The 21,246-nt window shown below is 33.4% G+C and overlaps 4 protein-coding genes across 5 annotated transcripts in view; 2 read left to right on the top strand and 2 right to left on the bottom strand.

Moving 5' to 3' along the window:
- Window positions 1-8,176, bottom strand: part of LOC119840364 (glycerol-3-phosphate dehydrogenase [NAD(+)], cytoplasmic) — a 21,637-nt gene extending 13,461 nt beyond the window's left edge. Inside the window, exons 1-4 of one of the 2 annotated variants that reach the window (XM_038366949.1) lie at window positions 7,905-8,176; window positions 7,575-7,752; window positions 5,674-5,814; window positions 2,458-2,565 (exon numbers count right to left, since the gene is read on the bottom strand). In XM_038366949.1, coding sequence (XP_038222877.1) covers window positions 2,458-2,565; window positions 5,674-5,814; window positions 7,575-7,752; window positions 7,905-7,957 — 480 coding nt within the window. In that variant the 5' untranslated portion in view covers window positions 7,958-8,176. The remainder of the gene's footprint in view (window positions 1-2,457; window positions 2,566-5,673; window positions 5,815-7,574; window positions 7,753-7,904) is intronic. The other variant, XM_038366950.1, reaches the window with a different exon arrangement.
- Window positions 8,177-8,881: 705 nt separating this feature from the next.
- Window positions 8,882-17,637, top strand: LOC119840350 (dnaJ homolog subfamily A member 4). Its single transcript, XM_038366928.1, has 8 exons — window positions 8,882-9,062; window positions 9,832-10,038; window positions 10,556-10,803; window positions 11,070-11,228; window positions 11,864-12,019; window positions 13,225-13,396; window positions 13,910-14,037; window positions 15,286-17,637. Exons 2-8 carry the CDS (start codon window positions 9,840-9,842, stop codon window positions 15,430-15,432), a joined length of 1,209 nt encoding a protein of 402 aa, XP_038222856.1. The 5' UTR covers window positions 8,882-9,062; window positions 9,832-9,839; the 3' UTR covers window positions 15,433-17,637.
- Window positions 17,638-18,484: 847 nt separating this feature from the next.
- LOC119840490 (U3 small nucleolar RNA-associated protein 18 homolog) lies at window positions 18,485-20,159 on the bottom strand. The gene is made up of 2 exons (XM_038367128.1): window positions 19,845-20,159; window positions 18,485-19,775 (listed from the first exon to the last, which is right to left on the bottom strand). Exons 1-2 carry the CDS (start codon window positions 19,883-19,885, stop codon window positions 18,509-18,511), a joined length of 1,308 nt encoding a protein of 435 aa, XP_038223056.1. The 5' UTR covers window positions 19,886-20,159; the 3' UTR covers window positions 18,485-18,508.
- A 972-nt stretch (window positions 20,160-21,131) lies between these two features.
- The window catches only part of LOC119840568, an 83,874-nt gene continuing 83,759 nt past the window's right edge, over window positions 21,132-21,246 (top strand). Inside the window, exon 1 of the mRNA XM_038367256.1 lies at window positions 21,132-21,144. Coding sequence (XP_038223184.1) covers window positions 21,132-21,144 — 13 coding nt within the window. The remainder of the gene's footprint in view (window positions 21,145-21,246) is intronic.

Raw genomic sequence — 21,246 nt, 5'->3', positions numbered from 1 at the left:
AGTAATAAATGTTATTTGCAGTTAACAATTTTCTTTTTTCTTTATTACAATATTTATGGCAAGACTAGGTATATAGATCGATCGATAGGCTACTATTACCCAGGCACTATGAGAGTGACGCCGCGGGTTACCGCTAGTAACTAATTAAAAAGGTATTGAATACAGGTAACTTGGAAGAGTTTCTCTGTATAGTCATATTGGTAATTAATTGAAATAATTATAATCATAATTTTTGTTTACAAATTGGAAATTAATCGAAATACAGAAGTCTATAAGCCTGTAGCATTTAACCTATACTAATATTATAAAGCTGAAGAAAGTTTCATTATTAAGTTTGTTTGTTTGTTTGTACGCACTAACCTCAGGACCTAATGGTCCGATTTGAAAAATTCTTTTAGTGTTAGACAGCCCATTTATTGAGGAAGACTATATATGTACCACGGGCGAATCCGGGGCGGACCGCTTATTAATTATACGATTTACTGAGATCAATTATATGCAAAGGTATAACAGAATGCGCCACAAGAATTATAATTACTGAGAACAATAATTAACACTATTTATCTACTATATAAAAATAAGTCGGGTTTTCCTTCCTGACGCTATATCTCCAAAACGCACGAACCGATTTCCACGGTTTTGCATTCGTTGGAAAGGTCTTGGGCGTCGTGAGGTTTATAGCAAAGAAAATTCCGGAAAAATTTCAACAGAAAAGCGGGAAAAACGAAGCCATCTGGTGGCGAAACGGAGTTCGCCGAGTTTGCTAGTTTATTTATATATTTATAAATATATTGCGTTTTAAACATCTTCTACCTTAAAACTATATGTGTTTGTAACATACAATATTTTGTTGTATGGAGTGATTTACTTAACGTTACATAGTAACTATTTAGTTCTAATGACTGTCTGAAGGCTAAAAAGGGAGGAAAAACGGAGAGGGGGGACACAATTCGGTTCTGGCCTATCGTTGTGATAACTAAACTCTAACCTAACCTTCATCTGTTTTTATATTTATGTTTATTTTTGAATAGACGTGAGAGCAATTTTTTTATGTCATAGCGGGCAACTGAGCCGGTGGTTCGCCTGATAGTAAGCGATCACCACCGCCCGTGAACATTCGCAGAGGCTAGGCCTGTGCAAATGCGCTGCCGCTTTATAGGAGGTAAGGGATAAGGAAAGGATTGACAACTGAAAAGAAGGAACGGATTGGGAAGTGTGAGGAAAGGGAATCGGGAATCCGGTTATATTTATAATTCTCGGTTCTAGCATTTTTAATCTAATAATTTAATTTTGATGACTGCGACTGTCACAAACTGGTATCTATCAGGCACAACAGTCGAACATTATCATAGCGATATGACGACAATTAATAAATTTTGTGAGTTTAACATTAATTAGGGCTAAATTAACAAACCTTTAAACTGATTGACTACTGATGTACTATATTTGTATTTATAGTCATAGAATACGATTTGTTTTATAATTTATTAAGTCAGCTTATTTTAATTCATCCATATTACTTTATTATTTTTTTGGTTTTTTACTCAATAGAATTTCAAAATAATTCATTTTGTGTTCGATAGGAAATTGTTTTCTTTTGTTCCCAATTTTTTGTTTTTTTTTTTGAGTTGTGCCCCCTCCAGGATCTACTCGAGGGTGCGGTAAAAAGAATTAAGTAGATTTGATGACAATTTGGTGAATGAATAAAAGTTTTTCAATTGAACATATTTTTTTAAATAAACACGTTTCACGCTTGGATATTTAAACCACAGATATTGATTGAAAACTTCATAGCAGTGTAGGCACATACATACATAAATAAATACAAATGTCGTCGTATATCGGGGCATTGTTATGTATCTATGTATTTATTTATGAACATATAAGTATATACTGCTACAACTTCAAACTACAAATGTTAAAAAACATATTTCCGACTTAATTAAAACACAACATATATACATATATAGAACACTTGCAGCCCTTTATATAACGAAGTAAAATGCAACCGAGAGCCAAGGTGAAACGCGATATAAATAGAAACAGACCAACGAAGGTAAATTATTTGCTCCGTTCATAATAAATTATTTCATTCGCTGCTTTACCGTGTATCTACACGGAAATCCGTTTTTTTTATTTCGTTTTTTTTTTATTTCTTTTTTTTTCGAATTTTATTTATGCTTACAGAGAAAACACAGAGGGAAACATTCAATGGGTTCACCCATTGAATGTTTCCCTCCATTCTGTGTTTTTTTATGTTCATATATGTGCGTGCATAAGTATGTTGTATTGTATTTTTTTTTAATTTTGTTTTTAATTCTTCAGCGCAAACGACTTACACAAATACTCTTCACAAGTTTTAATTCAATTTAAACACAAACTGTTAACAAATCATTGGAGAAAATTTAGTAAAGAAAAAAATATATAAAACCCGGGCGGATCCGGGATATACTGTACCTCCGAAGCGATATTGGCACCCATAAGCACCGCGCATGGGATCTTCAGGCACCTCGTGATGATGTGCGATATTAGGTCGATGCCACCGCCTTCAGCGATGTCGAAGCCCTGCCAACAAATATACATCATACAGCTGACAACTTTTTTAACCTACTTCAAAATAAGATGGAGGTTAGCAATTCGACTGCACACTTTTGTGTTTGTGACCACATAACTTTTTATTGCGTAAACCGATTTTTATAATTTGAAAGCTGGCGCCTGCCACGTGGTCTTAGTTAAACTTGGTCTAATTTTGACAATCTGATGGCGGTTTAGTTTCTTCTTAAAAATACTTATCTCTCTACTTAAGATAGTCCTACTCTTATCTTTCCTACGATATATCCTTCCTTTTTTACGTCGGTTAAAAATACAACACTCTGTCAAAGAAAGGTAGGGACAGTGCCACTGTGCTTAGGGATCAGTCAGCCATCATAATGTGACCATACCATAACACCAACCGCAGATCGCTTCCCTTATAGAATCTTATTACAAATAACAAACATCTTTTCACCTGTATCGGTTGAGCCGTTTAGAAGTTCAGTTACATGCACATGTACAATATATTATATATCAGCGTACCTAATACATGCATCACTTAGGATGCTACATTTTATGCAGCATCCTAGGCCTATTTCCTTCTCCTAGCTCTTCCCAGTCCATTCCTTTTTTCCATTCATCAATCCTTTCCTGATCCCTTATCCCTTAAAAGCGGTCAGCGTATTCTCAGAGGTCTAAACCTCTGCGAATGTTCATGGGCAGTTGTGATCGTTTAGCATCAGTTGAACCACCAGTTCAGTTGCCCGCTATAACATAAAAAATGTCACTATATCCCACAACGGTGGCGCGAAATATCCGTCAATCTAAGGAAGAACATTCGCAGCGTGCAACCAGGAAGTATCACGTCGATGCGACAGTTTAGCGTGTTAACGAGAACACGTGACGCGTGACACAAGGTCACTGTTACGCGCACACTACACTTCGCCAATACGCATGTACAGTTATTATAGCATAACAAATAAAAAACTCTTAAAATGTCATTCTTGGCTCGAACATTTGTGTGCCAATAAAGTTTCAAATCTGTCAGCTGTCGAACATATGATCCGACTGATGTCTACAGAGTAATATTGAATACCAGAAATAATCGATGAATGCCATGGATTAGTTGAATCCACAGAACATAAATAATATAATGAATGTTTCTATCGTCCTATTTGATTATTTCACATTAAAACACGACAACTATTTATCTGTACCCCATTTACACAATGACTGATCTATAACTAATATTACAAATATGAATATAGGTACCTATGTTTGTTACACTTTTACGCAAAACTATACAACCGATTCGGATGAAATTAGGCACAAATATAGTTTGAGAGCGGAGAAAGGATAGTGTAGATTTTATCACTGTAACCCCACGGAAATGAGTTCTAAAAGATGGTAAAAGCCAAAACCATCATTCATTTAGACCATTTGTCGAAGCCGCAGGCGGAAAGTAATTAATTGCCTGGTCATTTTCAAAATTATTAATTCAATTAAGTGATACAATCAAAAAAAATATTATTTACACTGTGTTAATGTGTTTACGTCAAGCGATTAATCATCGATATTTTACGAGACTTCGTTTACGGGTGCAAAGGCCTTTCGAGGCGATAAAACAGTCTGATTCAAATGTGTCAATGTATTAAACAGCTATGAAGTATGAGATTACTCCGATCTTTGGACTTGTCGCTTCCCGCTTTCCCTATGTATGCTTAGATCTTTCAAACTACGGAGATTTTGATAGAGACTTTTTTAATATTCACAGTTGTAGGGACACACATATGCATATAATACAAATAAATACGCTGATTGAAGCTGTTTGTCTATGTACTTGTCCTCATTGTTTCCCCGCCGCTTTTACACTTTATATTTAAGTCAGTAGCGTTTAAGTAGTAGCCTAAGTCACACACTGGTAAAGATTAAAGTTTTAATAAAATAAGGCTTTTATTGGCGCTACTCAACAATACTGATTACAGAGTAGGTTCATTTATATATAATAGAGGTCCGTCCCGGCTTCATCGACGCTTAGCAACACCTTTGACGATTTGTTATTCATATATAAGGATAGATAAGGCATAATTGCGAAGCCGGGGTGAATAGCTAATAAGCTACAAAATATAATTAATTTTAACTTTTGTTGGGTGTAAACCGATAACCAGGTAAAAATCGGCTGATCTTCCAACAAAGATTGACATCTTTAACTCAACGTGCAACAATTCACACAGACAACATTCATTTAGTTTCTTCAACGATACCTTTTAACCTTTTAACGATACCTTTTTCTGAAAGAGTAATGTCGCTCTATTTTTTCAAGATAAATAATTATTATAAACTTTTCATTCTGATAGTATTTGTAATGCCAACTGTAGATGCAATTATTTCATGTCAAATTAGGGTAACCGTTTAGAAGTTCACATTACTATAACTCTGGTACTGTTGCTATAGCTTGATACTGATAAACTAATGGACCATCTATAATAGTTAAGTGTATAGATCGTATATAGAATATTGATTAATTATCGTATAGACTACTTTGAACAATACTGTTTGTTAACTACACATTAATGGAGAAATTTAAAGTGCACTAAATGTACTTGTGCATTTTTTAATATGGTATTGAACCTGCAGATTAATATCGACATGTACATGTCGATATTAATCCTAACCTAGCCTACATTTTATGCTTCTTATTGTTTATCGATCGTAAATCGTTACGTCAATCGTTTTTCGAATAAATACCGTTACGCCCATAACGATACATTAAAACAGTTTAATTAAACTCGCTAACGTTATGTACGTAAAAATACATATATATATATATATAACTTGTAATATATTGAAAAGGAAATGTTGACAATAATACACAGGGATATTTATTCAATTCATTGGCAGAATCCGTCCTCAGTGGGATCGGGAGTTGCCACTAAAGAAAAAAAGAAAAAATGAAATGTATATTTATAACAATTGAAATTAACATTAGAATGGCCAATCAAAAATGATATATTTTTTCTTTTATTGTTTGCTTATTTTAACCATTCCAATATTTAAAATAGATTCACGATCATTTGCCAATTGATCAAAATAAAAAAAATATATAAAAAATCAGTATCAATCAACCAAATACTCTCTCACCTTAATCAAAGACAATGCAGCTGCTGTAGGCTTGATCTTCCCAAGTAGTGTCGAACATATGGTTCTAACAAATTGATGTGGGACCACAAATATAAGCAGATCAGCATCCTTGGCAGCTTCTACTAGGTCTGGCACAGCCACCTGAACAAATATGATTGTATGAATGAATTTAATGTTATTTACTTACTTAAAAACGATAGATTCAAAATCACGGAAGTCATGCAAATGTAGATAAAATAGAAATAATACATAGATTAAATATACATCTATATTTTTCTAGTTAGCAAAGGAAAAAATAAAAAAATCACACTTCTGGGTGCAAATATGTTATACAAGCTGTGTCGCGCGGTTTCACCCATGGGCAAAATCAGCTCTTGTGTTATTCTGATACATAAGCTACATGGGTTCAATGAACTTTTACATTTATAATATTGATAGGAATAAAGAAATAAGTTTCAGATTTTATTCTATATTTTATTCCCTTGATATTAAGTTGTACAGCATTGAAATGGTTTGAGGTTTAATGTTTACAAATGAGAAATTTTTAAAGAATAGAAAAAGTTTGATCAGAAGGCGGATTCGAACCCGCGTCTTTTTGCGAAGCCATGGCAACGCCATTGAGCAATCGTATTTATTGTACTCTGTCGGTTTTATGCGCCCAAGTAAAACAAAGAGAAATAACTCAGAAAAAACTAAAAGTTCCAGTTTGTTAGGTTTCACATTAACTTTCGGTTTAAATAATGTTGTTTTGTCCAATAGCAAAATAATATCATTGTTTAAAACATTCAAAGTAAGACTTTGACAGCTTAACTTATTTCAAATCATTGCAGCGTTATCCTAGCCAATGCTCATGGGCGGTGGTGATCATTCAAGTGGACCATTGGAACAGTTTATCTGTTACTTACATTTTTTTTATTATGTCACCATTGGAAAATGTTATGCTCTTCTGACATTTACAGAGGCATTAGGATGTTCACAGATCAACTCTAAATAGAAAGGGATAAAGAAAGGATTAACCAGGGGAAAAACGGTAAGAACTGGGAAAGGAGAACAATACATATAAAAGTGCAATAACATTTTAATTACTGCAAATGTAAAAAATTCTATTAGCAACTAGCAGTAACTGCATAAAACTACTCTGTAACAATTGATGAATTATTCAATAGCACTGAGTTATTGTCTTGTTAACTACAATAACTAACTACAATTATCCAATTGAACCTATGATAAACCTGAGCGGGCACAAAATATGAAAAAATATATGTAGATTTATAAATCATTTTTATTTTTCAAGAGATATTTTCATTATAAGAGTATATTCAGATACTTTATTACTCTTATTAATTGGTTTAAATTGTATCAACAAATTTAAAATAATTAATTATAATAACAACATGTGTAATTATCTTTATAAATGTCTTTCTAATAAGGACTTAAAAATTATTTGTGTTTAACAACAACTTTCAAGTAATTGAATATTTTAATTTTATCCAATTCTAATATGTACATTTAAATTAATTCATCAAATACACTTTCCCTTTCTTCATTTAATTTCTTTTTAATATTCATGCTTTATTTTAATATTATCTAGCCATTAATGATATTATGTTACATATCTTTACAATTAAATAAACATGTGAAAATAAAGTGTATGTAAACTCATTATAAATATAAATAAGGAACATCTTTATCATAGTGTCACCTTAAGATACCGCTGTTACTATAAACTCATTATATAATTAGCATATACATAGCTCGGATATGGCATTGAATGAGGTCCAGTGAGTTATAAAAATAACTTTCATGTCTTGTCCGAGTGATTTAAATTTAATTATCTTTGTATAGAACCTCCTTTGTAATTACCAAAATAAAAAAGACCATTAATAACATTTAGTACTCACCACATTCTCAGGAAGTTTGTGCCCAGGAAGGTATTTCACATTTTCATGGGTTTCATTTATGATTTCTGTTAATTTTTTTCCATCTATCATCTCTTCATACACCCACATGGTAACTCTGTCTTCAAAGTTCGCAAGACGAGCCGCATTTTTGCCTACAATTTTTGCTATTGCTGATCCCCTGTAGAAAACGATATTAACTTTACACTGTTTATTTTCTTTTCGATGAATAATCTCAAATTTTTCTTGAGCGTTGTATAATAATTATGTCATCAGGGTCACGAGCAACAATAGTAAATTATAATGTTATAAATCGCGATCTTTTATTCTTACCAATTTCCCGAACCAACTATGCAGACACGATTCTTTAATTGCTTCTCGGCCATTGTTTAAATACACAACAAAATATTTATAAGTGCACTATATCACTATTACGATTTTTATTTGAAGTAACGCTGTGCTCCGATTTGCCGCGTTACACTTTCAAATCCCGATACAGACTGCGCCAAATGCCAATTCAGGCGCAGTTCACTTTAGCAATGAAAATATTAATAATTTTAACACTTGTGACTTGACGTTATCAATATTACCCATAAGTCGTATCGATAACAAACTTCAAACAAAAAGTCAGCAGTCGCAAGCCGTCAATAGTCACTGTCAAATATAAGCAAACCATAGATAATACTCTAAAAAAAAACAACACTGAACCATGCTCTTAAATAGAGTACGGCAGTAAAGAAGTCTACGGTGAGAGTATGAACTATTTCACACTTCACGCACGAAGGGAAAATCTTTTTATGCAATGGTGTATTTGTATAATTGTTCTTCATCTTTTGGATAATCCTATACTAGTATAGTATTGTACTATCCATGCTCCTGCCTAAAGTAAACAAATAATCATCTACACTCGAAGCGATAAATCAAAGTGGTATTTTTATGGGCATTTCGAACTATTTTCCTGTCTGTATTATTACATTTCCCCCAATTTTAGCTTAAATTTTATAGTATTGGTAATATATATCATTTCCGCAATAGACATCCACAGACATATTATTTCTGACTATGTACCAACTCAATGAAAAAAAAAATTATTCGTAAAATAACTTTTGCTAGCTTAAAGTATTTTCAAGAAACAAAATACCCAATCGTAATTTCATATTTATATATTGAATTATTTTGTAAAATTATATTATATTTTATTTTGTTGCATTTGTACCGCTTAAAATGGAGTACAATTTTGTACTACATACCGTATAACGGAATATCAAGAATGTTCTAGAAAGCACGTTTTTTTTGATCGACTTTTGCGCAAATATCGTGTGAAGAAGGTTCTATGGAGCTACTTCGTTGTTTCAAACGTCATTCGTGATTTCATTCCAGTGAAGTAAAGGTGTTCCTATAATCGCGTGTCCACAAATTGTTGGATCGTTGTTTCTGGAAATTGACGTCTTCGTTAACTGAGTGTTTTATTGGATTTGTAACGTGCTCACGGTAAGTTTAATTAAATTTTGTCAACCCATACGAAATATACACTTATTACAAAGCACGGTGAAATTGTAAGTTATCTTCCATGTCGAAATAAAGAACAAAATGCGTCCATTGAAACGAGGCATTTTATATTTTTCTTTAGGTTTTATTTCTCCCTTCTCTCTCACTTAACTCTTCTTGCCGTTCAAATATGGAGGAACAAACATGATTGTTAATTTGTAAATAATCGATACATTGTGTCATAGTAACTTACTTATTATTTTAAAATTAATGATGCTACCCTTTAAAACATAATTTTCATGAGTAATGGAAAAGCATTTCTTTTAATTTAATTAACGTACACTGTATTTATTGGTTAGAATAAGTATATGATATTCATTTCATACAATAACATCGTGAATTATGTTATTTTTTGCCAGTCATTTATGATAATTTTATACATCATGTTGTGGTAAAAAGAAGCTAGTAAAAAATCTGAAAAAGCCACTGTACAATATAAGGTAACATTTAATTTTTATACTTTATTAAGAAATTGCATTTTTATAACCTATTATATTTCTCCAATAGCAACAGATCCTGCTTGACATGAACATGAATAATTTTTCTATTATACCTTTGAACAAAGTGAATTGCAAATGATGAGAGATATTCATCTATTGGCATTATAGAAATAGATAAATATTCCTATTTAATACATTAAACAATTTTAATATTAATATTAATTGCATGTGTCAATCTCAAAATATAACCAAATAATATTTTATTGATACAGCTATCAAGATGGTGAAGGAGACTACTTACTATGACATTCTGGGTGTTAAGCCCACCTGCACATCAGATGAGCTTAAAAAGGCATACAGAAAATTGGCACTGAAATACCACCCAGATAAGAATCCTAATGAGGGAGAAAGGTTCAAGCAGATCTCACAGGCTTATGAGGTCCTGTCAAATCCTGACAAGAGGAAGATTTATGATCAAGGTATGCTTAATTATTTTAAATAACTGGCATTCCCCAATGGTTGACTGGCAACTTCCTTTAATTTTATCCATGGCCATGCTTTATTAATATTCACTTGTACATTTGTAATTTAACCCTTATCAAGTTAGTTTGATAGATAGTGTACTATTTCCTGAAAGTCATTAAAATCTTTTTTCTAACCTTGATGTGGTTGTGACTACCTCTTGGTACAATGGTTAATGTATAAGCGTAGAGCAAATGGGTCTTGAGATTGATTCCTGGTTTGTGACTCATTGAAAGAAAGTCTCAGTCTGGCAGGACACAGAAGGCCGATTGTCTTGTCCATAAAAAAAAATATTTATTTTTTAACAATTATATGGCTGATGTATATTCTGTGCCATCTGAGACACTATATTATTAACAATAATGATATCTTGTGTTATTCCATTGATTTATTGTAAGGTTGGTAAGTTCAGGAGTTCATATAATACAACATTATTTATTTAAATCTAATTGTAATAAATGTACTCCCACATAGGCGGTGAACAAGCACTCAAGGAGGGAGGTGTGGACGCCAGTGGTTTCTCGTCACCAATGGATCTGTTCAACATGTTCTTCGGCGGCGGCTTCAGCGGTGGCAGCCGGCGCGGCCGCGAGCGGAAGGGCAAAGACGTCATCCACCAGCTGTCAGTCACTTTAGAGGAGTTGTACAAGGGTGCGGTCAGAAAGCTGGCATTGCAGAAGAATGTTATTTGCGAGAAGTGCGAGGGATGGGGTGGCAAGAAGGTAAGGAATTTTGTGATTAATTCAAAGACATCAAAAGATTTTTTTTTTATTAGAAACCTAAAGTTTAGGTTCTTTATCATGCATTCATCATTAATTTAGAAGAATTATAGAAGGTAGAAGGAAGATTAATCATAGAAGATGACAAAGTACTGTTATTGTGACTGTGTTTTAAAAAATTATATTCCAATAAATATATAGATACAAGAACCATTAAGGTGCAATTTTAAAATAAGCACCAAATCATAACATAGAGTGATGTTTCTCAGGGCGCAATACAGACGTGTACCGCCTGCCGTGGCACAGGCATGCAGGTGCAGATCCAACAGCTCGGCCCTGGCATGATCCAGCAGATACAGACGGTGTGCAGCGAGTGCCGTGGCCAAAGGGAGATCATTGATCCCAAGGATCGGTGTAAAGTTTGCCAGGTAAGGATGATGTTTACTTACTAGATGATGCTGTGTGTATAGCGCATTTTTTATTCTGGTACATAAGCTACATTACTACCAAGTATCATCAAAAACCATTCAGTGATATTTGTGTGAATGACTAGCAAACTTACATACATCTTTAAATAAATTCTTACGAATTTTTATATGAATTTTGCTTTTCATATTTGTACACTAATATAAACATGACAATTTGTGACAATGGGTGGTTACTCTGTCATGCAAAAATTGCTGATTGAAACTGTATGGAATTTTGTACATAACAAACTATAGTATACATGAGCACATAGATTCGACTTTACTCAGGATGCGTGAAACTGCTATCTTTTTAGCAGTAGAGACAATATAGACAGTATTAATTAACAGTTTATACTGATACAAAATATGGACTAAACTACCAATCGGATTTTGATGAAATTTGGTATATGGACAGGGTATAACCTGACTTATGTGATAGGGTATTTTATATCCCAATTAAATGTTCCCTTGGGATAAAACAGGAATGTTAATACCTGGGAGGAGCCGAAACGAACATCTAGTATATTTTAAAAATAGAAAAAAAAACAAAATTTACATTAAAATTCCATAAGAACTCATAACCGACCCACTTGCAGGGTCGCAGAACGGTCCGCGACCGCAAGATACTGGACGTGCACGTGGACAAGGGCATGACGGACGGGCAGAAGATCGTTTTCAGCGGCGAGGGGGACCAGGAGCCGGACATGGAGCCGGGAGACCTGATCATTGTGCTCGATGAGAAGGAGCATGAGGTAAGTGCTTTTGTTGCTAACAATTTTTTTTTCATGTCATTTCAGGCAACTGAGCTGGTGGTTCGTCTGATGGTTAGCAAGCAAAACAACAACAAAAATGCGCTGCCCGCTTTAAATGAGTATAGGATAGGGAAAGGATTGACGACTGGAGATAGGGAATGGGCTGGAAAAAAAAAAGGAAACGAAAAGAAAATCAAGTATCGTAAAGAAGTAGAGGTACATTTCTTGAAAACTTCTCTTGTTAGCTGCAACTTTCCAAGATATTTAAGGTTATATCACATCTCAAAATTCCTTTTGTTGCATTATAAAGTATGCACTTTAAATTGTTTCTTTTTTTAAATTAAAAGGTGTTTATGTTTGCTACTAAATCTTCTAATAAGATGATTATTCGGATTTTGCTTCGATTTGTTTGGTTTATTTTTTCAATACAGATTAAGATGATAGATGATGGTTTTTTTAGAAATAACATTTTTGCAAAAATCAACTAGGAGTATTTATTATACATATAATTTTAACAGCTTCATTACAAATATACTCATATAGTAACCTAATTTCTTAAATTAGATCTATAAATGCATTTGTCTGAACTCTAGAAGATTCCATAGATTTATTAGAGGATGTGGTGACGTTCTTACGCGTTGCGCATAGTATTACCGCGATTGTGTGGGCTGTGAGCCCACGGTAATGAGTCCAGCTAATTGTTTACTCATTTGTGCGTAAAAATAAATAGACGAATAAATACTAAAATGTAGAGCAAGTATATTTATTAAATTTTATGTTTCCTACATTCTTTAAATTAAATTAGAATGACACAAACTCTTGCCTTTTTGCCGGCTATCTTTGACTAGTTTTCAACAAACATAGCTCAGAACAACTACAAATTCAACTTGCATACAAAAAGGACTAAATCAAAATCGTCTAGTCCATGCGAGAATCGTCGTTTTTGTGTCGGGGCTTAAAAATAATATCCCTTGACTAAAATCAAGTTCATAGTATTTTCAACAGAAATAACTGTTACTAATTAACATTGTCTGCGTGAATTAGAAGAGATTTAGACTAGAAGAGATTAGGTATTTTTTTTTTATTTCATTAAAATATGAATAATTCCCATAGTCAAGTATAATCATTATAATTTAATCTTTTTTTTATTTAAAATTCAAGTATCCCGAAAAAAGAAATGTTGCAATAATATAAAATTCTTTCAGGTGTTCAAACGTACGGGCAACGATCTGATAGTGCGACTGAATATCGAGCTGGTCGAGGCTCTGTGCGGCTTCCAGAAGGTGATCAGGACCTTGGATGATAGGGACATTGTGATCACCGTCATGCCCGGGGAGGTCACTAAGCATGGGGAACTGAAGTGTGTACTTAACGAAGGTGAGCTGTTATTGGATGTATTTTAAATAACTGTATATAATTATTTTTTATTACTGTGTGTTTGTCCATTACTTTTTGATTTTTTTTTTTAAGACTCATTAGACAGAACTTCAGAGATTCTTAGCCTTTCACTGAAATACATTATTCAATTTTTGCTAAAAATATCTATATACATAATATTTCACTAAATTTGTGAATACAGTTTACATTTCACAAGTTCATAAATGTTTATAAAAATATGTAATTGATCATTATTCATTCATTATATCATTGATGTCAAAAGAACAACTACAATAATAAAAAGGAAGAAAATAGAAGAGAAAAAATAGAAAAAGATTTATTTCAAGCAATGCAACAGAAAGATGGAAAAACAAAGTTGTATAAATAAAGAAAAGAAGAAATAAAAGATATTTATGTTAATGACAATCCACACAGAGAAAACAAATATAATTTTCGACGAATACAGAAAACTATGTATGTCTAAATCTCAATTTATCATAATATCCCCAACAGGCATGCCAATGTACAAGAATCCCTTCGACAAGGGCCAGCTGATCATTCAATTCCTCGTTAACTTCCCGGCCCGCATTCCGCCTGAGGTCATTCCAGCGCTGGAGAACTGCCTGCCACCTAGACCTAGGGTATGTTCTTTGATCTAGATTTAATTGTACTCTATGGTATTTGTCAGTTTTGCTACCAAAAAATTAATGAATGGGGATTTCATTCAATAGTAGCTGTCATCTATCTTCCTGACAATCTGGTATGCTTAAGATCTTTAAAATTACGCAAGAGATCTTGATGCTGTTTTTTTTAATACATAGAGTAATTCAAAGGGAAGATTTATATGTTGTAACTAACAAGGACATGGGTAGGTGTTATCGCGGAAATCCCACGGGAGCGAGAATTATTCATGAAAATCCTCGGCCTGTGTCTATCGACCTCCGCTGGCGAATATATTTTCATATGAAAAAAGTTCTGTCCTAACTAAATATAACATGCAATCCAATAACCGTTTATAATTCTTTAACACACCTCTATTGGATTAAATATTCACTGTAGTCATATTATTTTATTTACCAACCGATTTTCCTTAAACAGGACGAGGTTCTCAATTCGACTTTATTTTGTGACTTTTACTTTGTTACTTTATGTTTACGCACACGTATGGAAAATATATTTGATAATGTCGTCCTTCGCTTCCGTTTGCGTATACGTGCCAATGTGGGTAAACCACACAGAAAACAATTTAAAATGTGAAAAAAATTTATGGATTTTTTTTCAATTAATAAACATGACAAAATATCTGTTTAGGCGATCAATTTGTTGATATATAATGTAAAGGAAATGTTATATATTATTATATTTTTATTACATACATAATTCTACCTTCAAAGTATTTAATACTGTACATACTGTTACATCAATTATTTTAGCTTAGGAAAATCAATCACACTCGTTGTCACTGAGGTTAGGGTATTATGAAACGTAGACACGTGTGTGTCACGTGTTAACCTGACCCCGGCGTTTGTGAATTATACTAGGAATTAATTCGAGGTTACATACGTGCACAATACTTATGTAAGCAGTATTAACGAATAATATAAAGAGGGAGACATAAAAAAATATATATATTTAGCGGTTTATCTCACTGTCCGGCCCGGCTTCACCCATGGTACATATGTAGCATATTATAACATTAAAGGATCACATACATATCCAATTATGAAAGAATTTCTAAAAGCACCTACTGAGCTCATCTCATTCAATCATGATCTTAAAAATAAAATTAATGTAATATCAATCACATATTCACATACTAGATTGTACTTAATGTTATATTGTGACATTTAAATGTACATAAATTTCTATATCTATCTGGCATATTGCAGGTGGACATACCCGAGCTAGCTGAAGAGTGTCAGCTGATGGAGCTGGACCCCGAGCAGGAGTGGCGGCGCCGGCGGCAGCACCGCAACGCGTACGACGAGGACGACGACCAGCCCGGCATGAACCGCGTGCAGTGCGCCACCAGCTAACTTGTCCGTACATGTGCTAGTGTGCTCGGGGGTCTAGCTGGACTGGTCGCTGTGACCGGCTAGTTGGAACCCTGCGCGCGTGGGGTTCTAGCTCGACTGGTCGCTGTGACCGGCTAGTTAGAACCCTATGTGTAGAGTAGTGTGGGGAATGGGGGGGGGGTCTTGTTGGATTGGTTACTGTCACCTTCAGTTTGATAGTGCTAAATGTAAAACGCGTGCAGTGAACCACTTGTCTGTGCATTAGGTGCTGTGGCGGTGGTCTAGCTGGACTGGTTGGTGTGATCGGCTAGTTAAATTCTTGTGTGTAGTGTGTGGAGCACGGGGAGGTCTTGTTGGATTTTCGACCAGCCACATGGACTCTCTGTGCCTGTTTCTGCGTGCGATGTGAGATTCTCATTGGATTGGTTAAGGTAACCTTCAAGAACATTTTGTACATATGTGTATGAATTTGTAATGTAACTGATCTGCGGAGGCTAACTCGTAACTTGTTGCTGGACCACAGTATGCGTAGTATTTGACATGTGAGATCTTGTTATAATGGTAATAAATTGGTTAATAGGAAGAAACTGTTCATACAACATGCAAAGGTGACAATAATAATGTTTCCTATATATACCATTATTATGTTTAAATATATGATCATGACTTGGTGGATATCATATATAGCTTTGTATGTATTAAATTCTAGTGTCACAATGTTCGTTTTCTATACACCTCGAAACTGCTGGAAAATTCTCATAGAATTTTGTGTACTTATCGGGTAGGTCTGAAAACTGGTCAACATCTATTTTTCATACCCCTCAATGATGTGTAGCATTCACCAGATCTGCTAGTAAACTTATAAATATTATAATAATGATATATTGAGGCTTGTGATCACAAATTATTTTGTTACTAAATGTAATATTATAGCCAACTTCTGGATATGTTAAATCTGTAAATGATGTATGAAAATATGTAATGAGTGTCAAATAGACTATCAGCAACTTATCACCAAGTTGTGACATTTAATCTAACTGAAGGTGAATAACCAATCTAGTAATACAAATAGCCTATTACTGTGCTACTATCTTACGTTATTGGACCTATGCCACAAGAATTTCATTTAATATTTCACTTTGAAAATATCTCGAGAAAAGTTATTGATTGCTGTACTTCTGTATATATTAAAGAAAATTATGAATTGACGGCCCTGGTTTTCTTTCTATGAAATTCGCTGTAGTTTGTAATCTTTTAAATTTTTCTAAAATCTCTTTAGACACTTTATGTTTCATAATCTACAAGTTTGTGTCAGAATTATCATTATATACAATATAAAAAGGTATGTTTTAATCAGATACATTTACTTAACCATCACTGTATTGAAATATCAATAATTTTACCGAAATTTAGCACTAAATATTTAATTAGGTGCCTATAGGTGACTGAATGAAGGGTAATTCCAAAAAGATGAGGTTTGTCGTCGTTCTTTATTATAATATATGAATGTTATTAAAAGTTATTCTTTAAATTTTCATTATATTCTATATTATATTGAAATGAAGTGATCTGACATTAAAATTTTTAAATTGCCTTACAATTATAGTCACCATAGAGCACTATATTTATTATAAGTAGTTTAATTGTTACAGTAGAATAGTTTGCTTCCAGATACTAACATATTTATGGTCCATTACGTAGTATGCACATGATCATTCGAAATTCTGTGATTATTTTTCTATATTAGGATATTTAAGTTATTTTGATTTGTTGTAAACCAAATGCATGGTTATGATTAACCTGATTTATTTTGCATATGTCAGTGGAAAGGTGTGCGTATAAAATTATATTGCATTCTTTCAGTTTAATGCGTTTTTCTATATAAATATATGACTAACGTGACAATAGTTGGAAGTTTTATTTTTATTTAAGCTGTGTTATACATTTTATATTGAGGAAAGTTATTATTTTGTCATAATTGCATGCACTTGGTTTACACCAAATACGACTGGATAGCTGTGTTTGTAAAAATATTTTACAATTGATAGAACAATTATTTTTACAAACACAATGACAATAGTACATTTTGCCCTAGCAAAGTATTAAAATAGTCAAATGACTTAATTTGGTGACTGTTAGCAGCTCATTCAAAAAGGGCCTCGTAGAATGGATTTTGTGTAACTGCTTCAAATTTGTTGTAATTTAAATAAACTCTTATCTCAATCATTTGGTGTTTTTTTTGTGTTAGGTTTCCTAATGATTTAGGCATATCATCAAGTGGCTATATATGTTCCCACTGGTGTGACACATCACACAGGCCTTCTATGAAGGTTCAGACCATTCACCAAATGTGGGTTAGTACATATCATATATTCTTCGCGATGATCGAATTTCCTCAATATGCGAGTAATAGTGAATGATGTGCAGAAATAAAAAACATTTACATGCTCGTACAGTATGGAATCCGACTTATTTAAGTCCGAGGTCCAAACTACCGTGCCACCACTACTCATACATTTATTTACAAAATAACTCGTCCAATTTGCTATAACAATCAGTGATTTCCTATTTTAAATGCACAAAGGATCAATGGTACTTACAATACAATAACTCCCTCACGGTTTATTAGCTACCCCTTTTTTAAGAAACGCTCGAAGGATTTTAACTCGGCCATGTAGTCATATATTTATTTAGCTCTTCAACAAGATTGCACTCTGAAGAAAACTTCTAAAAGTTATTATTGTAATAGTTCTTAATCCCTATTTACGCAATTTTCTACATTTAGATCGAAATAAATTATTTAGATATGTGCATATGAACAATCTTGCATATTCTATGAATAGTTTAGAGGCAATTTGACGTTCCTAACTATATTAAAATTTTTAAAACTTCTACCATTAGTCAGTCAGTAGCTTCAAACATATAGATTTAATCAAATTGATCTAGCTACAATACAGGTGAACAATTAACATAAACATTACATTAAATAACGAAACATAATGGAATCATTAGGTACCTATATAGTATTGAATGAGAATCATCCATAACTACAGCTGAAATTAAAATAACAAAATGTCAATAAAATATCTTTATTCTCTTAGTAATTACGGAAATGTCGTAGCCTAAACAGGTTTACAACACCTTTATTGTTACTTATACCCACATAACCACTATTAGGAGAGAAGTTTACCATCTCAACTTGTACTAAATTGGTACTCTGTGGTGGAAAGTTGCCAAAAACGTGATAAGATGGTATGTGGACAAGTTTAACAGCATTGGGATAGTAACTGGATGCAAGAGATAGCACCTCTGAAGTCGAATTAAAGTTGATATTTGTTATCTTAGTTTGTAAATGTGATATTGTTTTCAAGGGAATTGGATCACTGGTAGTTAAATTAGATGTTTCATACACATTGACAATGCCTTCTCCAGTGCCAGTTGCTAAGAGCCTTCCACAAGGACTTATTTTAATACGAGAGGGATTGATACATCCATTATCAAGGAACTTTTTCACTGTCCTATATGTAGTGAGGTCCCAAACAACGACATAGCCTTCTTCATTATAACAGTATATTTGTGTAGAGTCAGGGCTAAAGACCAATGATTTGACATTAGTATTATTCTTCAGGGACTTCAAGAGCTCATTCGACTTTGAACACAATATGAAAACTTCGTCAAATCCCATAGTAGCTGCAATAAATTTCCCATCAGGAGATAGTTCAAATATGTAAGCTCTTTTAACTATCTTGGGTAACTGAATAACCTTATTACTTGCTTGTACCAAGTCATAAACACAGTAATCATGTTTAAGTTTTGATGAAATATAGGCTTTGGATCCATCATGGTTAAACTTTGCTCTACTTATTTGCCAACCTCCAAGCTTGAAACTATGTAATTTATTTGGTTTGTCTTCAATTGAATACAGCGAAACTATTCCTGTGTGCTCTCCCAATAAAATTGCACTCACTTTGGGATGGAATTCTGCTGTGGAAGTGATTGTTTTGCGATTCGTTACAATTTTCGTGTGGTTGCTTATCTCCAATATCTGTTTGCTAAACTTCGTTATCTTTTTCTTTTGTAAATGGCCAACTGTTTTCACAACATCCGATTTGAAGCCTTTATCTTCTTTCTTCTCACCGATTTTCGCCCAACTGGGTGTGCCGACTAAGGTTTCATATTTTTGTTTAAGTTTTTTTGCATAAAGTCCACTGTCACTTAATTTTGGTATAACAGTATTTACACGATACTGTTCATCGTCTTCATCCTTCCAGATTGGTTTACGTTCAGTTAATTCATTCTGTGTGTCTTTCGTTTTAAGTTTTTCCGCGAATTTTTCATTTTTGTTGAAGAGTAACGACGATAATCTGAAATATATATTGTTATACAATAATGTTCTGAAATTCAGTAAATCCCAAACACGTAAATTTACTTACTTTGACTCTTCTGCATCAATGTGATCCCGATTGCGTTTCATTTTTAAACAATTTATCAACGATGAATTTAGTTATAAAAACAATGGCAAAGCTTTCGTTAACTATTTACTATAACCAAAATCTTATATGCTAAATGGAAATTAATCGAAATAAAGAAATTGCAATATATTGTATAATTTAGGTATCAAATGAAATGTTCTCTTAATTAATAAGAGTTTAAACTAAAATTGTACGTTTTGTATGAAAAACATATGCCCTAACCTCAAAAGATCAAAACTAGTGAAGTTGACACAACTGAGGTACATGGTGTCACTTGTCAAACGTCACTATAGACAATGGCCGACGAAATGTTTTGCCATACTAACATTTTTGCTGTAACTTAGGTAGATCTGGACTTATTTCATTTTCTACATTATAAGAATATAGAATTCTTATGTAGCTCAAACAAAAAATTCCCGTACCTATATGCAAGATGGAATACCAGTGAAAAATATCCTTAAAGGATGTGACGACTCTAAGCAATTAATAATATCTGGGTTTAAGAATAGTAAAACATATTAGGTATAAATTTTCTTTAAAACTAATGCAATGATTTTCAGCTTTCTTATTGTCTTGAAAACAGTTTTTTTAAGATAGTTATATTAAACCTTGCACAATGCACATTATCTTTCGAAATGTAATTAAAAATAATGAATCAAGAGTTTCCCTTGAAATTTCATATAAAAAAAAAAGACTGAAAATATGTATAGGCCCATATCCTTTTCCCTACCCTTCCCTGTTCTTTCCTTTATTCCTCTCGTCAATCCTTTCCTAATCCCTTTCCCATTTGAAGTCGGCAATCCATTTGAAGAGGCGTAAGGTCTGCAATCGACCTTACACTTCTCCAAATGTTCATGGGTGGTGGTAGCGCTTACCATCAGGTGACCCACCAGCTCCATTGCCGACTATGACATAAAAAAAAAATGTGTACAGGCAGTTAATGTTCTCACGGCGTGTTATAATCTCGATTATATATTGTTAGTACAATTATGCTAGTGCATACCCGGCCACGCGTTAAGGTGGCTAAATTTAATGTTAATTATAAATTATTGTGATAATTAATAGAAATAAAAACTATCCTATATCTTAAGTTGGACCAAATCACACATAAAATGAAAAATCTCATCAAAATCGGATTTTTATATATTAAGAAGATATTCGAGAACCTAACACGCATATTATTCTTTTGCATATGTAAGGGTCGGAGGCCCGCGGGTAGCGCATTCGTAGGTAATGCCTATCTCTGCGATGTTTATGGGAGGTGGATCTTTTTGAATTGAGCTTGTGGTTCACCTGATCGTTTACTCAGTTGTAACTCAGCTACCCGCTATGACCCAAAAAAAAATAAAGATAAAAAAGGCGA

Source organism: Zerene cesonia, chromosome 6, assembly GCF_012273895.1.
Source record: "Zerene cesonia ecotype Mississippi chromosome 6, Zerene_cesonia_1.1, whole genome shotgun sequence".
In the NCBI taxonomy this organism is placed as follows: Eukaryota; Metazoa; Arthropoda; class Insecta; order Lepidoptera; family Pieridae; genus Zerene; species Zerene cesonia.
The sequence above is the reverse complement of the archived record's forward strand: the minus strand, read 5'-3'. Positions and strand labels throughout refer to the sequence as shown.